The 12,837-nt window shown below is 40.9% G+C and overlaps 1 protein-coding gene across 8 annotated transcripts in view; it reads left to right on the top strand.

Annotated features, from left to right (window-relative positions):
- The window catches only part of CCDC138 (coiled-coil domain containing 138), a 122,004-nt gene that overhangs the window by 12,178 nt on the left and 96,989 nt on the right, over positions 1–12,837 (top strand). For 6 of the 8 annotated variants that reach the window (XM_036447979.2, XM_036447981.2, XM_036447978.2 and 3 more), the window contains one exon: positions 8,765–8,923. The exons of the other annotated variants lie outside the window; for them this stretch is intronic. In XM_036447979.2, coding sequence (XP_036303872.1) covers positions 8,765–8,923 — 159 coding nt within the window. The remainder of the gene's footprint in view (positions 1–8,764; positions 8,924–12,837) is intronic. 8 annotated transcript variants of the gene reach the window in all.

Genomic DNA, 12,837 nt, shown 5'->3' on the forward strand with positions numbered 1-12,837 from the left:
ATTTGTTGATGCGTTGATGATAGCCATTCTGACAGGTGTGAGATGGTACTTTATTGTCACTCTCAGATAATTAGTGACTTTAAGCATGTTTTCATATGTCTCTTGGCATTCTGTATGACCTCTTTTGAAAAGTATCTATTTAGGCTCTTTGCTTGTTTTTAAGGGAGGGGGATAGAGAGTTAGACACATCAATGAGAGAGAAATATCAATTAACTGCCTCCTGTGTCTTTCAATTGGAGCCTTTAAGGTTATTTTAGGTACTATTGTTGCCATTTTTATTATTTATATCTGTGCTCCTTCTTCCTTTTCTAGTTCTTCTTTTTACAACAGTTCTTTTATCATTTCTTACATTGCTGGCTTGGTGTAATAAACTCCCTTAGCCTTTTTTTTTTGTCTGTGAAGCTCCTGATTTTCCCTTCAGTTATGAATGGTACCCTGACTACATAGTATTCTTAATTTAGTTCCTTGCCTTGCATCATTTTGTATACTTCATTGCATTTCCTTTTGGCCTGATATGCTTTTGTTGAGAAATAGGTTGATTGTCTAATGGAGTTCCCTTGTAGGTAACTTTCTGTCTCTGTCTGGCAACCTTTAAGATTTTCACTTTGTCCTTGACGTTTGATAATTTACTAGTAAATATGATGTGTCTTGGTGTTGGTCATTTTGTGTTCATCTTGTTTGGGACTTTCTGTGTTTCTTAGACTTGTCTGACATTTTTCTTCTAAAGTCAGGGAAGTTTTCTGACTTTATTTTTCAAAAAGATTTTGTATTCCTTGTTCAGCTTCTTCTCCTTCTGGCATTCCTATTATATAGATGTTGTTTCTTTTTCTTTTTTTTTTTTTTTTACAGACTTTTTTTTTTTAATATATTTTTATTGATTTTGTACAGAGGGGAAGGGAGAGAGATAGAGAGTTAGAAACATCGATGAGAGAGAGTCATCGATCAGCTGCCTCTTGCACACCCCCTACTGGGGATATGCCCGCAACCAAGGTACATGCCCTTGCCCGGAATCGAACCCGGGACCCTTCAGTCCCCAAGCCGACGCTCTATCCATTGAGCCAAACCTGTCTCGGCTAGATGTTGTTTCATTTCTTGTTGTCCTATAGCTTGCTTAGATTGTTTTCCTTTAAAAAACTTTTTTTCCAGTTGCTGCTTTGTTGGATAGTTTTTTCTACTTTGTCTTCTAATTCACTGATTGGGTTCTCAGTTTCTTCTAGTTTACTGTTGAAACATTCCATTGTGTTCATTATTGCCACTATGTCATTTTTCATTTCCTCTTGATTTTTATACATGTTGGTGAATATCACATCCAGACATTTCAATATCCTTATAACCATTTCCCTGAATTCTTTGTCTATGAAATTGCTTGCCTCTGTTTCATTTATTTCCTTTTCTGATAATTCTTCCTTCTTTTTCACTTGGTAGTTGTGTCTTTGTCTCTCCATTTTTGCTGTTCTTTGTAGTTATTCCTATGTATTAGATCAAACTGCTATGCCATCCACATTTTGAACTGATCTTTTTTAGTAGATGTCTTGTGGGACCCAGTGGTGCATTCTTTCAGGTCTCCTGGGCTGTATGTTCTAGGGAAGTTCCCTACTTGAGATATTTGTGTTCTCCTGATGTAGTTGGGTCTTTTTTTTTAAATACCGTATATATATATTTTTTTTTATTGATTTCAGATAGGAAGGGAGAGGGAGAGAGAGATGGAAACATTAATGAGGATAGAGAATCATTTCAGCTGCTTCCTGCAGGCTCCTTATAGGGATCAAGCCCTCAACCTGGGGATATGTCCTTGACTGGAATTGAACCCAGGACTCTTCAGTCTTGCAAGCTGGTGCTCATATCAACTGAGCCAAACTGGCTAGGGCTTTAGTTGGGTCTTGAATGTCATTATTCCTTTCATGTATAGAGTCTTCTCTCAAGGTGTTTTACTACCGTGTTTCCCTGAAAATAAGACCTAGCGCATGGAAAGATAAGACATCCCCTGAAAGTAAGACCTAGTGCAACTTTGGGAGAAAAAATTAATATAAGACACTGTCTTGTTTTCGGGGAAACAGGGTATGTGGCTTGCTGCCTGCCACAAAGTCCCAACTGTTGTGGAAGTACTGACTGAACGGCACAAAATACAACAAGCTAAGACATGACACAGAAGGAACAGAACACTAGTGTACACAGGCACCTATACCCCGTTTAAATGTGACCACCAGCCAAAAGAGAATTAGGAAAGAGAAAAGAGAGCATGAATGATAGCGAGAAAAATAGAATGAAAAAATATGTGAAGAAAACACAACAAAACAAGCAAATAAACCAAAATGCACAAACACCTAGAAAGGGATGGAGGGCAGAATCTGTAGTTGCAGGGCTTAAATAAAGAACATAAGGTTAAGGAATTAGAGGAATAGGGGAAGGACCCTGGTTTAGGATATAGAAGGGAGAAAAGAAAGGAAACAAGAAGAAAAGAAAAATATTAATTAAAATTTTTTATTTCTTTGAAAAGGAGAGGAGAGAAGAGTGCAGATAGGCCTAAATTGAGGATCTGAACGAAGTTTAAAAATTAGGAGAAAAGAGTAAGATAAGAGAGAGAAAAAAAAGAGTAGTGAAGAAAAAGAAAAGAGAAGGGGTAATGGAGTAGAAGCAGGGAAGAGGAAATTAGATAAAATGAATAAACCAAGAAATACTAGAATAATATATCACTCAGGTGATAAAGAAGATCAATTTTTAAAAAGGGGAAAAAAGAAAGAGAAAAATTAAAACAGAAAAAGGAGTAGGAAAATGGGAGCGAAAAAAGAGAAGAAAGGAAGAAAATAAATAAAATTAGAAAAACAAAAATTTTATATAATAAAAGCTTATTATGGAAGTGTCCAGTCGGCTGGTCAGTCAAAGCGTAATATGTTAATGATATTCTAAGGCCGCTCAACTGCTTTTTATGATGTGCACTGACCACTTGGGAGCAGTCGACTGGTCAAATGGTCGCTATGACATGCACTGACCCCTAGGGGGCAGATGCTCTGACCAGTAGGTTAGCTTGCTGCTGGTGTCTGGCTGATGGGGACTGAATGAGGCAGACTGGACATGCTCTGGAGCCCTCATGCAGTCCCTCCCTGGCTGGCCAATCTTCTGTGTCCCTCCCCATCTCTGATTGTGCTCTGATGGGTCCCTCACCCTAAAGGGGTCTCACAATCCAGGACCCCTTGGGTGATGTCAGAGAGCCTGTTTTGGCCCCATCTCATAGGCCAGGCTGAGGGACCACACTTATAAAACAGAAATGAAGTGTCATTCGCTTTTGCTAAGTTTTAATGCCCCATGGGAGTTGGTTTAGGGCCCCACTCTTCAGTTCTGTCTGCCAATTCTAGGCTTCCTGTTAGTTATTTAGGTGCTAACCATTGTTAGGCACTTTCAGCTTTTAGTACCCTGCTTTAAGCTCCAAGCAATCCACAGGTTCTCTGCTTGTGTGTCTCATGCTTTTTCTGCAAGCAGATGGGACCAATATGCCCTCTTTGCCTGTCTGCTAGCTGTCATTCTTAATTGCTCAAGCATCTATTTCTGAGAGCGCTTTAACTGGGGTTGGTGCTGTTTCACTTTCAGGGAATAAGATGGGTATTTTTAAAAAATATATATTCTTATTGATTTCAGAGAGGAAGGGAGAGGGGGAGAGAGAGAAACATCAGTGATGAGAGAGAATTATTGATTGGCTGCCTCCTGCATGCCCCACACTAGGGATCCAGCCTGCAACCTGGGCATGTGCCCTTGACTGGAACCTGGGACTCTTCAGTCCACAGGCTGATGCTCTATCCATTGAGCCAAACCAGCTAGGGCAAGATGGGTATTTTTTCCTGCCCCACAAGTAGTGCTCCACAAGTAACCCAAAATATCATTCTGTCCTTGGTTGGACAGAGATCCTTGTATGGAGACCAATGGGTTTGGCTGGCAATCTGGAGTTTTTATCAGTCTGGTTCCCAGAATATCGGGGTCAACAGGGCCTTCTTCCAATCCAGTCACTGAGGACTCCTTGAGACTATTTAGACTTGTAAGCTTGGCCTCTGTCTTTGTTCCCTCTGCAAAGCTGAAAATACAGCATATGGCAGGCTGCATCACCTGCCCTGAGGCTACTGGGAGAGGTAAGCTCCTCTGGGAGAAATGGCCCCTTAAGTGTGGAAGCCTAATGCTGGACCCTTGGGCAGGTCTCTCTGCCCTGCTTCCCTCCCCAGCCTCTCTTCAAGCACCTCAAGTCAGTGCCTCCCTCCCTGTGCCAAAGCCTTGGCTTAGTGATTGCAATGAGTGTTCTGGGTTTAAAAAATAAAAACAAATACACAATGGAATATAGCACTGCTGTAAAAAAAGAAAGAACTCTTACCATTTGCAATGGATGGACCTGGAGAGCATTATGCTAAGCGAAATAAGCCAGTCAAAAAATATATATATATGTATCACATGATATCACTCATTTGTGGGATATAATGAACATGTAAACTGATGGACAGAAATAGATCCAGAGACATAGAAGTGTCAAACCTCAGAGGTAAGGCAGGGGTGGATGGGTGAGGGTTGGGGGCTACTGGTAAGAGATAAACCAAAGAACTTGTGTGCATATAAGCATAATCAATGGACACAGACAATAGGGAGGTGAAGGTCTGGGTTGGAGTTGGGAGTGGGCTAGGAGAGGACAATGGGGGATTAAAGGGGCATATGTAATACATTCAACAGTAAGAATTAAAAAACAAGAAGTACAAATTAGCTGGTACAGAATAGTCATGTAAAGTACAGCATAGGAAATGTAATCAATAATATAACTCTATGGTGTTTGATGGTACAAATTTTTCAGCATGGTCACTTTGTAAGTTACATAAATGTCCAATCAATGGGTTGTGCACCTAAAACTATACTATAATTAAAAAATATTATTAAAAAAATAAAGAATAAGCCTTGAAAACATAACAAAATGAAATACAAAACAAAAACAATGAAATCATGGCTTTCTCTCCTCCCCAGCACTCTCGTGGTGCAGCCTTTCACCGCTCTGGTCTTGGGTCCAGACTCCCCAGCAGCCCTGTGGCTCCTTTTCACAGTTGGATGTAACACCTGCCACCAAGGGACATGGTTTTGGTGCTCAACCTAGGCTGGGCATCTGTTTTTCTGAGGGAACTGCTACTTCCTTAATGCAGCTTCCTCCTCTACCTCTTGGCCCGGTGGCTTGGTGGCCTGCTGCCCTCTAGAGCTCTTGCCACCCTCCCTACTAGTCTCCAGGCATTTTCTGCCCTTCCTTGTTGTGGGTTGCCTCCGCAGCTGTGCCTAATTTAATTCCAGGTGTTCTCCGATTTAGGTTTCCAGTCTGGCCCCTGGATGAGGTGCACTACACTTCTGCCTAATTTGGCTGCCATTTTTTCTTCTCTTTATATTTTTATTTCAGTGATGAAGGGGGAAGGAGAGAGAGATAGAAGCATCAATGATGAGAGAGAATAAGTGATTGGCTGCCTCATGCGTGCCCCTCTACAGGGTTCCAGCCTGCAACCCAGGCATGTGCCTTGACCAGGAATCAAATTGTGTCCACTTGGTTCATAGGTCAATACTCAACAATTGAGCAACACTGGCTGGGCTCTACTTTTTTTTATTTTTATTTATTTATTTATTTATTTATTTAATATTTTTTTATTGATTTTTTACAGAGAGGAAGGGAGAGAGATAGAGAGCTAGAAATGTCGATAAGAGAGGAACATCGACCAGCTGCCTCTTGCACATCCCCTACCGGGGATGTGCCCGCAACCAAAGTACATGCCCTTGACCGGAATCGAACCCGGGACATTTCAGTCCTCAGACGGACGCTCTACCACTGAGCCAAACCGGTTTTGGCCTCGTTTGTATTCTTAGGAGTAGAGTTACTGGGTTATATGGTAACTGTTTAATATTTTGAGGAACTGTCAGACTATTTTCCAAAGTGACTGCATCATTTTACATTCTCATCAGTGAACAAGGATTCCAGTTTCTCCTCATCCTTGACATTTGTTATTTTGTCTTTTTGATTCTAGCCATTTTAGTGGGTGTAAAGTGATATTTCATTGTGGATTTTTAAAAGTATTTTTTTTTAAATTCATTTTTTCTTGATTTCAGAGATGAAAGGAGCAGGAGAGAGAGATGGAAACATCAGTGATGAGAAAGAATTACTGATTGGCTGCCTCCTGCCTACTTGGGATTGAGCCCACAACCCCCGCATATAACCTGATCAGGAATTGAAACTGTGACTTCCTGGTTCATACTTTGAATCTCAACCACTGAGCCATGCCGGTCTGGCTAAAGTATTTTTTATTAAAGTATAGTTGGTATATAATATTATATTAGTTTCAACATAGTGATTCAACATTTTTATATACATTGTGGTATGCTCAGCACACTAAGTCTAGGGAAGTTGCAAAGTTATCACACTGCTTTTGACTGTATTGCCCTTCACTATTTTCATCCATCCCTCCACTATCCTCCCCCCTGGCAACCATCAGTTTGTTCTTTGTTTCTATGAATCTAAGTGTGTTTTGTTTTCCTTATTTGTTTTGATTTTCCAAAAAACCCTCACATATTAGTGAAATCATGTGGTATTTTTCGTTGTCTGACTTATTTCACTTAGAACTATACCCTCTAGGATGATCCATGCTTTTGTGGGTGGCAATATTTTGTTCGTTTTATTGTTCATCATGGTAGTGTTCATTTCCATTTTCCTGATTGCTAATTGAATTCAGTTTTAGACATGTTTATTCAAATAGGTTGATTGGACTTGAGTTTGGAGCTTAGAGAAAGAGCTGAGTAGTTGTAGGTTGGGTGAAATTGGCCATTGTGTGGATGGAACCAAGCAGAGAGTGTGTGAAAAATGCGAAATAAATGGCTGAAGTCCAAAGCCTGAGAAACATTAGTAATTAAAAGACAAAAGATGAAACAGAGCCCACATAGGAGACAGAGAGGGATGTGGAAAACCAGTAGAATGTGGAAACTGATGAAATAATATTTTAAGTTGGAAATAAAGGGACAATAATATAAGACATTGCTGAAGATTCAATAAAATTAGGACTGAAAGGTGATCTTTAGATTTTGTAATAGTTAAGTCATTTAAATAGGGGTACATTGGCTGAGGCCAGATTAAAATAAATTCACAGATATTGAGAGGTACAGAAGAGGGCTCAGCAAATGTAGACACAGTTTTAAAGAAGTTTGTGAAGGGGAGGAGATAAGTTGAGTGGGGTCAAAAGATTTCATTTCAGATAAGATGGAAGATGTCAAAAATATTAAAGGAATACTCAGTATGGCAGTCTTCACAAGAGGGCAGAAGGCAATGAGATCCTGAGCTTATCTTACCTAATAATAGACAAACATGTAAACTGACTCTACCTCAGCTTTGCCCACAGCCAATCAGAGTGAGTATGCAAGTTAGAAGGCCAAAGATGGTGGCCACCCAAATGTTCCAGGTTCGGAGTGGCCAGGAGGGGCAGGACACTTGCTATGAGAGAGAGGGCAGGGGAGGGGAGGGAGTGGTGAAGGGATCTACAGGAGTGGAGTGCCGCAGCGAAGACAAGATTGCAGACTCTGGAGTCTGCAGCGCAGATGAGGATGGCAGACACTGGCTGGAGTCTGTAGTGAAGACGAAGATGTCAGATTCCAGCTGGAGTCTGCAGCAAAGACAAAGGCAGACTCTGGCTGGAGCAAAGGCCTGGGTCCTGAGTGCCGGAGAAAAAGCCAAGGGAATCCCTTTGTGCAATGGGCCTCTAGACCTATATAATAAAAAGATAATATGCAAATTAACTCTCATGCCCTCACAAGATGGCTGCCTATGACCAGGTCAGCGGAGTGAGGGACCACCAAACAATTGAACAGGAAGGCTGCGTAGGGCAACCAGGCTGGTTGGAGGGGCTGTGATGGGTGACCAGGCTGGCAGGGGGCAGTTAGGGGTGGTCAGGCAGGCAGGCAGGTGTGTGATTAGCATCCAGTGGTCCAGGATTGTGAGAGGGATGTCTAAACCGGCAATCAGACATCCCTGAGGGGTCCTGGATTGGAGAGGGTGCAAGCTGGGCTGAGGGGACCCCCTCCTGTACATGAATTTCATGCATCCAGCCTCTACTTTTATAATACGGAGTAAGGGCACATTTATAAATGTGTGTATTGAGGGCAGGGGGTTGATTTCTTTGGCTTTCTTCTATTTTCCCTGTGAAGATAGAGATGAGGCTGTTTGCACTGAAGGACAGAGAAGGTGATATGTTCAAGGTAAAGAGTGGAGAAGGTTTGAAATAGACACTGTGGAGAATGGGAAAGAGAGAGCCAACCATGAAAATATAAATAAGATTTCTAGACTGCATTAGAGGTGTGAGACAATACATTCACAATGGTACTGCTTTTCATAGTGTGTGATTTTTCTCCAGCAGTATTTAGCAGTATAGAACTGAGGTAGGAAAGGCAGTTAGTGCTTTAGTTCAGGGCTTGGGTCTTTTAGCCCAACGTAACAGAAGTAAAAAAGTGGAGCAGGGAATTTAAGCTGGATTAGAAAGAGGGTTAATTCAGTATAATACTGTAATTTTGGACCCCAAAATCTCACTATAGTATCATGTTATTTTTACAGCAAATTAAAATTTCTGTACAAGTTTACTTGCTGTTGTACTATTCTAATTATTACTGTAATTCAGATTTTGCTTGGTACCATTTGATTATTCTGTTTTAGTAAATAAAATATAATTTGAAGAATTTGTGAATGTACTTTTAAAAACACATTTTTAAATCTTACATTTTGATACAGTGTGAAACTGCAGCACAACAGGAATTTGCTGAAGAACTTCAGAAGCGAGAACATTTTTTAGTTGAAAGAGAACAACTATTGTTCAGACATGAAACTGCCTTGAGTAAAATGAAAGGTGTGGAAGAAGAAGTTCTTATAAGATTTCAGATTATGAAGGAGGTAACTATAGCATTTGAGTTTAGAGTTTCTCTTTTTTCTCTTAATTTAGATCCACTAGTTATTAGCATTTTCCATAGAGGCTTTTAAGTAATTTGATGTACAGTTCACACTCACTTTCCCACCTGGGAGAATGAAATGTATTTTATTGCTGCTTTTGTTGTATTTTTGGATCAAGAAACTAGACATAATCCATGCATTATGTTTCCTTTTCATATCTTTGTGCTTTCTTTGAATCTAGAGCAGTCAACTCTACTACAATATTTAAAAAAAAATATTTTTTTAATTGATTTTCTCACAGAGATAAAAGGAAAGGGATAGAGAGCCAGAAACATCCATCAGCTGCCTTCTGCACACCTCCCACTGGCACGTGCCCTTGACCGGAATCGAACCTGGGACCTTTCAGTCTGCAGGCCTCTGTCCATTGAGCCAAACCAGCTTAGGCCTATTTTTGTTTTTTGAAAGACTTCTCTTTGAAGGCTCCAGGCCAGTATTCTTATAGAGCAGCAGTTACCAACCTTTCGGACCTCATGAACCACCAGTGGTCTGCAGACTACCGGTTGGCGACCACTGCTCCAAAGGTTTTCTTAAACCGGCCGTTGCCAACCTTTTCAACCTCATAGACCACTAGTGCTCCCTGAGCACTGGTTGACGGCCACTATTATAGAGTATGTCTTATTCTGGATTTGATTATATTCAGATTAATTGTTTATGTGAAAAATGTTATATAGGTTGTACTAGAGGCCCTGTGCACAAAATTTGTGCATGGGGTATGTGTCCCTCAGTCCAGCCTGCACCCTCTCCAATCTGGGACCCCTCGAGGGATGTCCAACTGCCTGTTTAGGCCTGATTTCAGTAGGATTGGGCCTAAACAGGCAGTCGAACATCCCTCTCACAATCCAGGTCTGCTGGCTCCCAACTGTTTGCTTTCCTGATAGCTCCAAACTGCTTTGGCCTGCCAGCCTGATCACCCCCTAACCACTCCCCTACCAGCCTGTTGATGCCTAACTGCTCCATGCCAGCCTATTTGCCCCTAACTGCTGTCCCCTGCAGGCCTGGTCACCCCTAAGTGCCTTCCCTGAAGGCCTGGTCACCCCTAACTGTTCTCTGCAGGCCTGGTCCTTCTCAACTGCTTTCCCCTGCAGGCCTGGTCACCCCCAACTTCCCTCTTCTGCTGGCCTGGTCACCCCAACTGCCTTCCCTTGCAGGCCTGGTCCCTCCCAACTTCCCTCCCCTGCTGGCCTGATTGCCCCCAACTACCCTTTCTTGCAGGCATGATTCCTCCCAACTACCCTCCCCTTCTGGCCATCTATGGTGGCTGTCTTGTGTCCACATGGGGGCAGCCATCTTTGACCACATGGGGGCAGCCATCTTGTGTGTTGGAGTGATGGTCAATCTGCATATTACTCTTTTATTAGATAGAGGCCTGGTGCATAGGTGGGAGTCAGCTGGTTTGCCCTGAAGGGCATCTTGGATCAGGGTGGGGGTTCCCTTGGGGCGTGGGGTGGCCTGGGCAAGGGGCCTGTGGTAGATTGCAGGCAAGCCACGCCCCCTTAGTGACCCAAATGGAAACCCTGGTATCTGGGATTTATTTATCTTCTAAAATTGAAATTTTGTAGCCTTCAGTGGAGCCAAGCCTCCTGCTTGCTCCATGGTTGCAGCCATTTTTGTTGGGATTTCTTTATCTTATATAATTGAAAATTTGTAGCCTTGAGTGGAGGCCTAGTTCTGCCAGGGTGTGGGGAAAGGTTAGCTTCCTCCATTGCCAGGGAAACCCAAACCTCCTGCTCACTAGTGGCTGCAGCCCTCTTGGTTGGGTTAATTTGCATACTTGCTCCTGATTGGCTGGTGGGCATGGCTTGTGGGTGTGACAGTGTTGGGTAATTTGCATATTACTCTTTTATTAAATAGGATTGCTCCCTTCTTTGTTTCATACCAAGAAATATATTCCTGTATGTATAATATATAGTGTAGAATTCTTTCTGTTTTAAAAGTCTTGTAATCACCACCATAATCAAGATAATAATTCCAGCACTTAAATTTTCCTTATTCTCCTTTGTAGTTATCCTTATTCCCCTAATCTCAACCCTTTAAAACCACTGATCTTCTTTCTGTCCCTGCCTTTTCCAAAATGTCATGTAAATAGAAACATTACATGAATTTTCTATTATATATCTTAGCTTTTTTTAAGCTGCAATTCAATTATGCTGAATCTCCCTATGCTTCTTACAAAATCTTTATTGTTGATATTATTACAGATGTCCTTCATTTTCTCCATTATCCCCCTCCACTGGGTTCCCAACTTGCCTGAGAGTTTTATCAGCCTACACTAAAGCTGTACTTTGCAATTACTGAGGCCTGCCCTGGCCTAAGTCTGCTATAGAAAATGAGTAGGAAAAAAATCTTAGGAACTACTTACTTTAGGTTACTTCAAGTTTTCACTTCTTTTTACAATTTCCTGCTTTGTTTTCACAGTTTTTGTGCTTTGTCTAGGGGTTTTAGTTGTAATTAGTAAGAGAAATACTGTATACTGGTCTTATCTTGCCATACTGCAAACGAAACTCATATATTTTCAATATCTTTGGGATGTGCAAAACTTGAGAAATGAGAATTTTAACCTGATTTTTCAAGTAAGTATAATTTTAAATTTAATTTTTCTTTATTATTATTTTTTTAATTCTCACCTGAGGATATTTTTATTTATTTATTTATTTATTTAGGGACTTGGCCTCCAGCCCACTTCTTTTTAATTTAATTTAACTTAATTTTATTTATTTTTATTTTTTTATTATTAAGGTATTATATGTGTACATATCTTACCATTGCTCCCCACCATGCCCATACAAGCCCTCCCTCCCCAGAGTTTTTTGTCCATTGGTTATGCTTATATACATGCATACAAGTCCTTCAGTTGATCTCTTATCTCCCCCATATCTCCCTACCCTCCCCACTGTAATTTGACAGTCTGATTGCTTTACTCTCTCTGTATCTATCTTTTTGTTTATCAGTTTATAATGTTCTTTATTATCCATAAATGAATGAGATCATGTAGTGTTTTTCTTTCATTGACTGGCTTATTTCACTCAGCATAATGTTCTCCAATTCCATCCAGGTTGCTGCAAATTATAAGAATTCCCTTTTTTTTTTTTTTTTTTTGGTGAGTTAATTATTCTATTTTTTATTTATTTTTTAATTAAAAAAATCAATCTTTATTCATATTATTACAAAGGTTCCTCATTTCTTCCCCCCTCCACCAGGTTCCCACCCCACCCTCTGCCCTTTCCTCACCCCCCTTGTCCTCATCCATAGGTGCACAGTTTATGTCTAGTCTCTTCCCGCATCCACCACTCCCCTTTTCCCCCCGAGAATTGTCAGTCCACTCCCCTCCTGTATCTCTGATTCTATTATAATCAACAGTTAATATTGTTCATCAGGTTTTTTAATTTCCTCTTTTTTTTTTAATTAACTTTTATATTTTTAAGAATAAATTTTAAAATCTAATAATTTTAAACCTTGTTTTTTCTGCCCTGGGAACTGAGAAGCAAACTTGTTTACATGTAAACTTGCCCTTAGGCTATCAAAAGGCATAGCCATTCAAATGTAAATGAACACATTGTTTAAAGATAGCTGCTGGCTGGAATTGGATTACCTGTTCTGGGTGGGTAGGGGTTGTTTTCCCCTTTCTCCATTAAAATTAAGGTGTTAGCTTTAAAGCCTCTTTTGGCAAGAGACCTTAAACCACATGTGTCAAACACAAGGCCCGCGGGCCAAATCCGTCCCGCCAGGCCTTGCAATGTGATCACTGCACTCCGCTGCGTTTCCATCACAATGACAGTTTATGACTGTTCAGTAAACCATTTGGCCTGCGATTTAGGCTGGATTTTAGATTTTGGCCCCTTCTCTGATTGAGTTCGACA

Source organism: Pipistrellus kuhlii, unplaced genomic scaffold (assembly GCF_014108245.1).
Source record: "Pipistrellus kuhlii isolate mPipKuh1 unplaced genomic scaffold, mPipKuh1.p scaffold_m20_p_2, whole genome shotgun sequence".
Lineage (NCBI taxonomy): Eukaryota > Metazoa > Chordata > Mammalia > Chiroptera > Vespertilionidae > Pipistrellus > Pipistrellus kuhlii.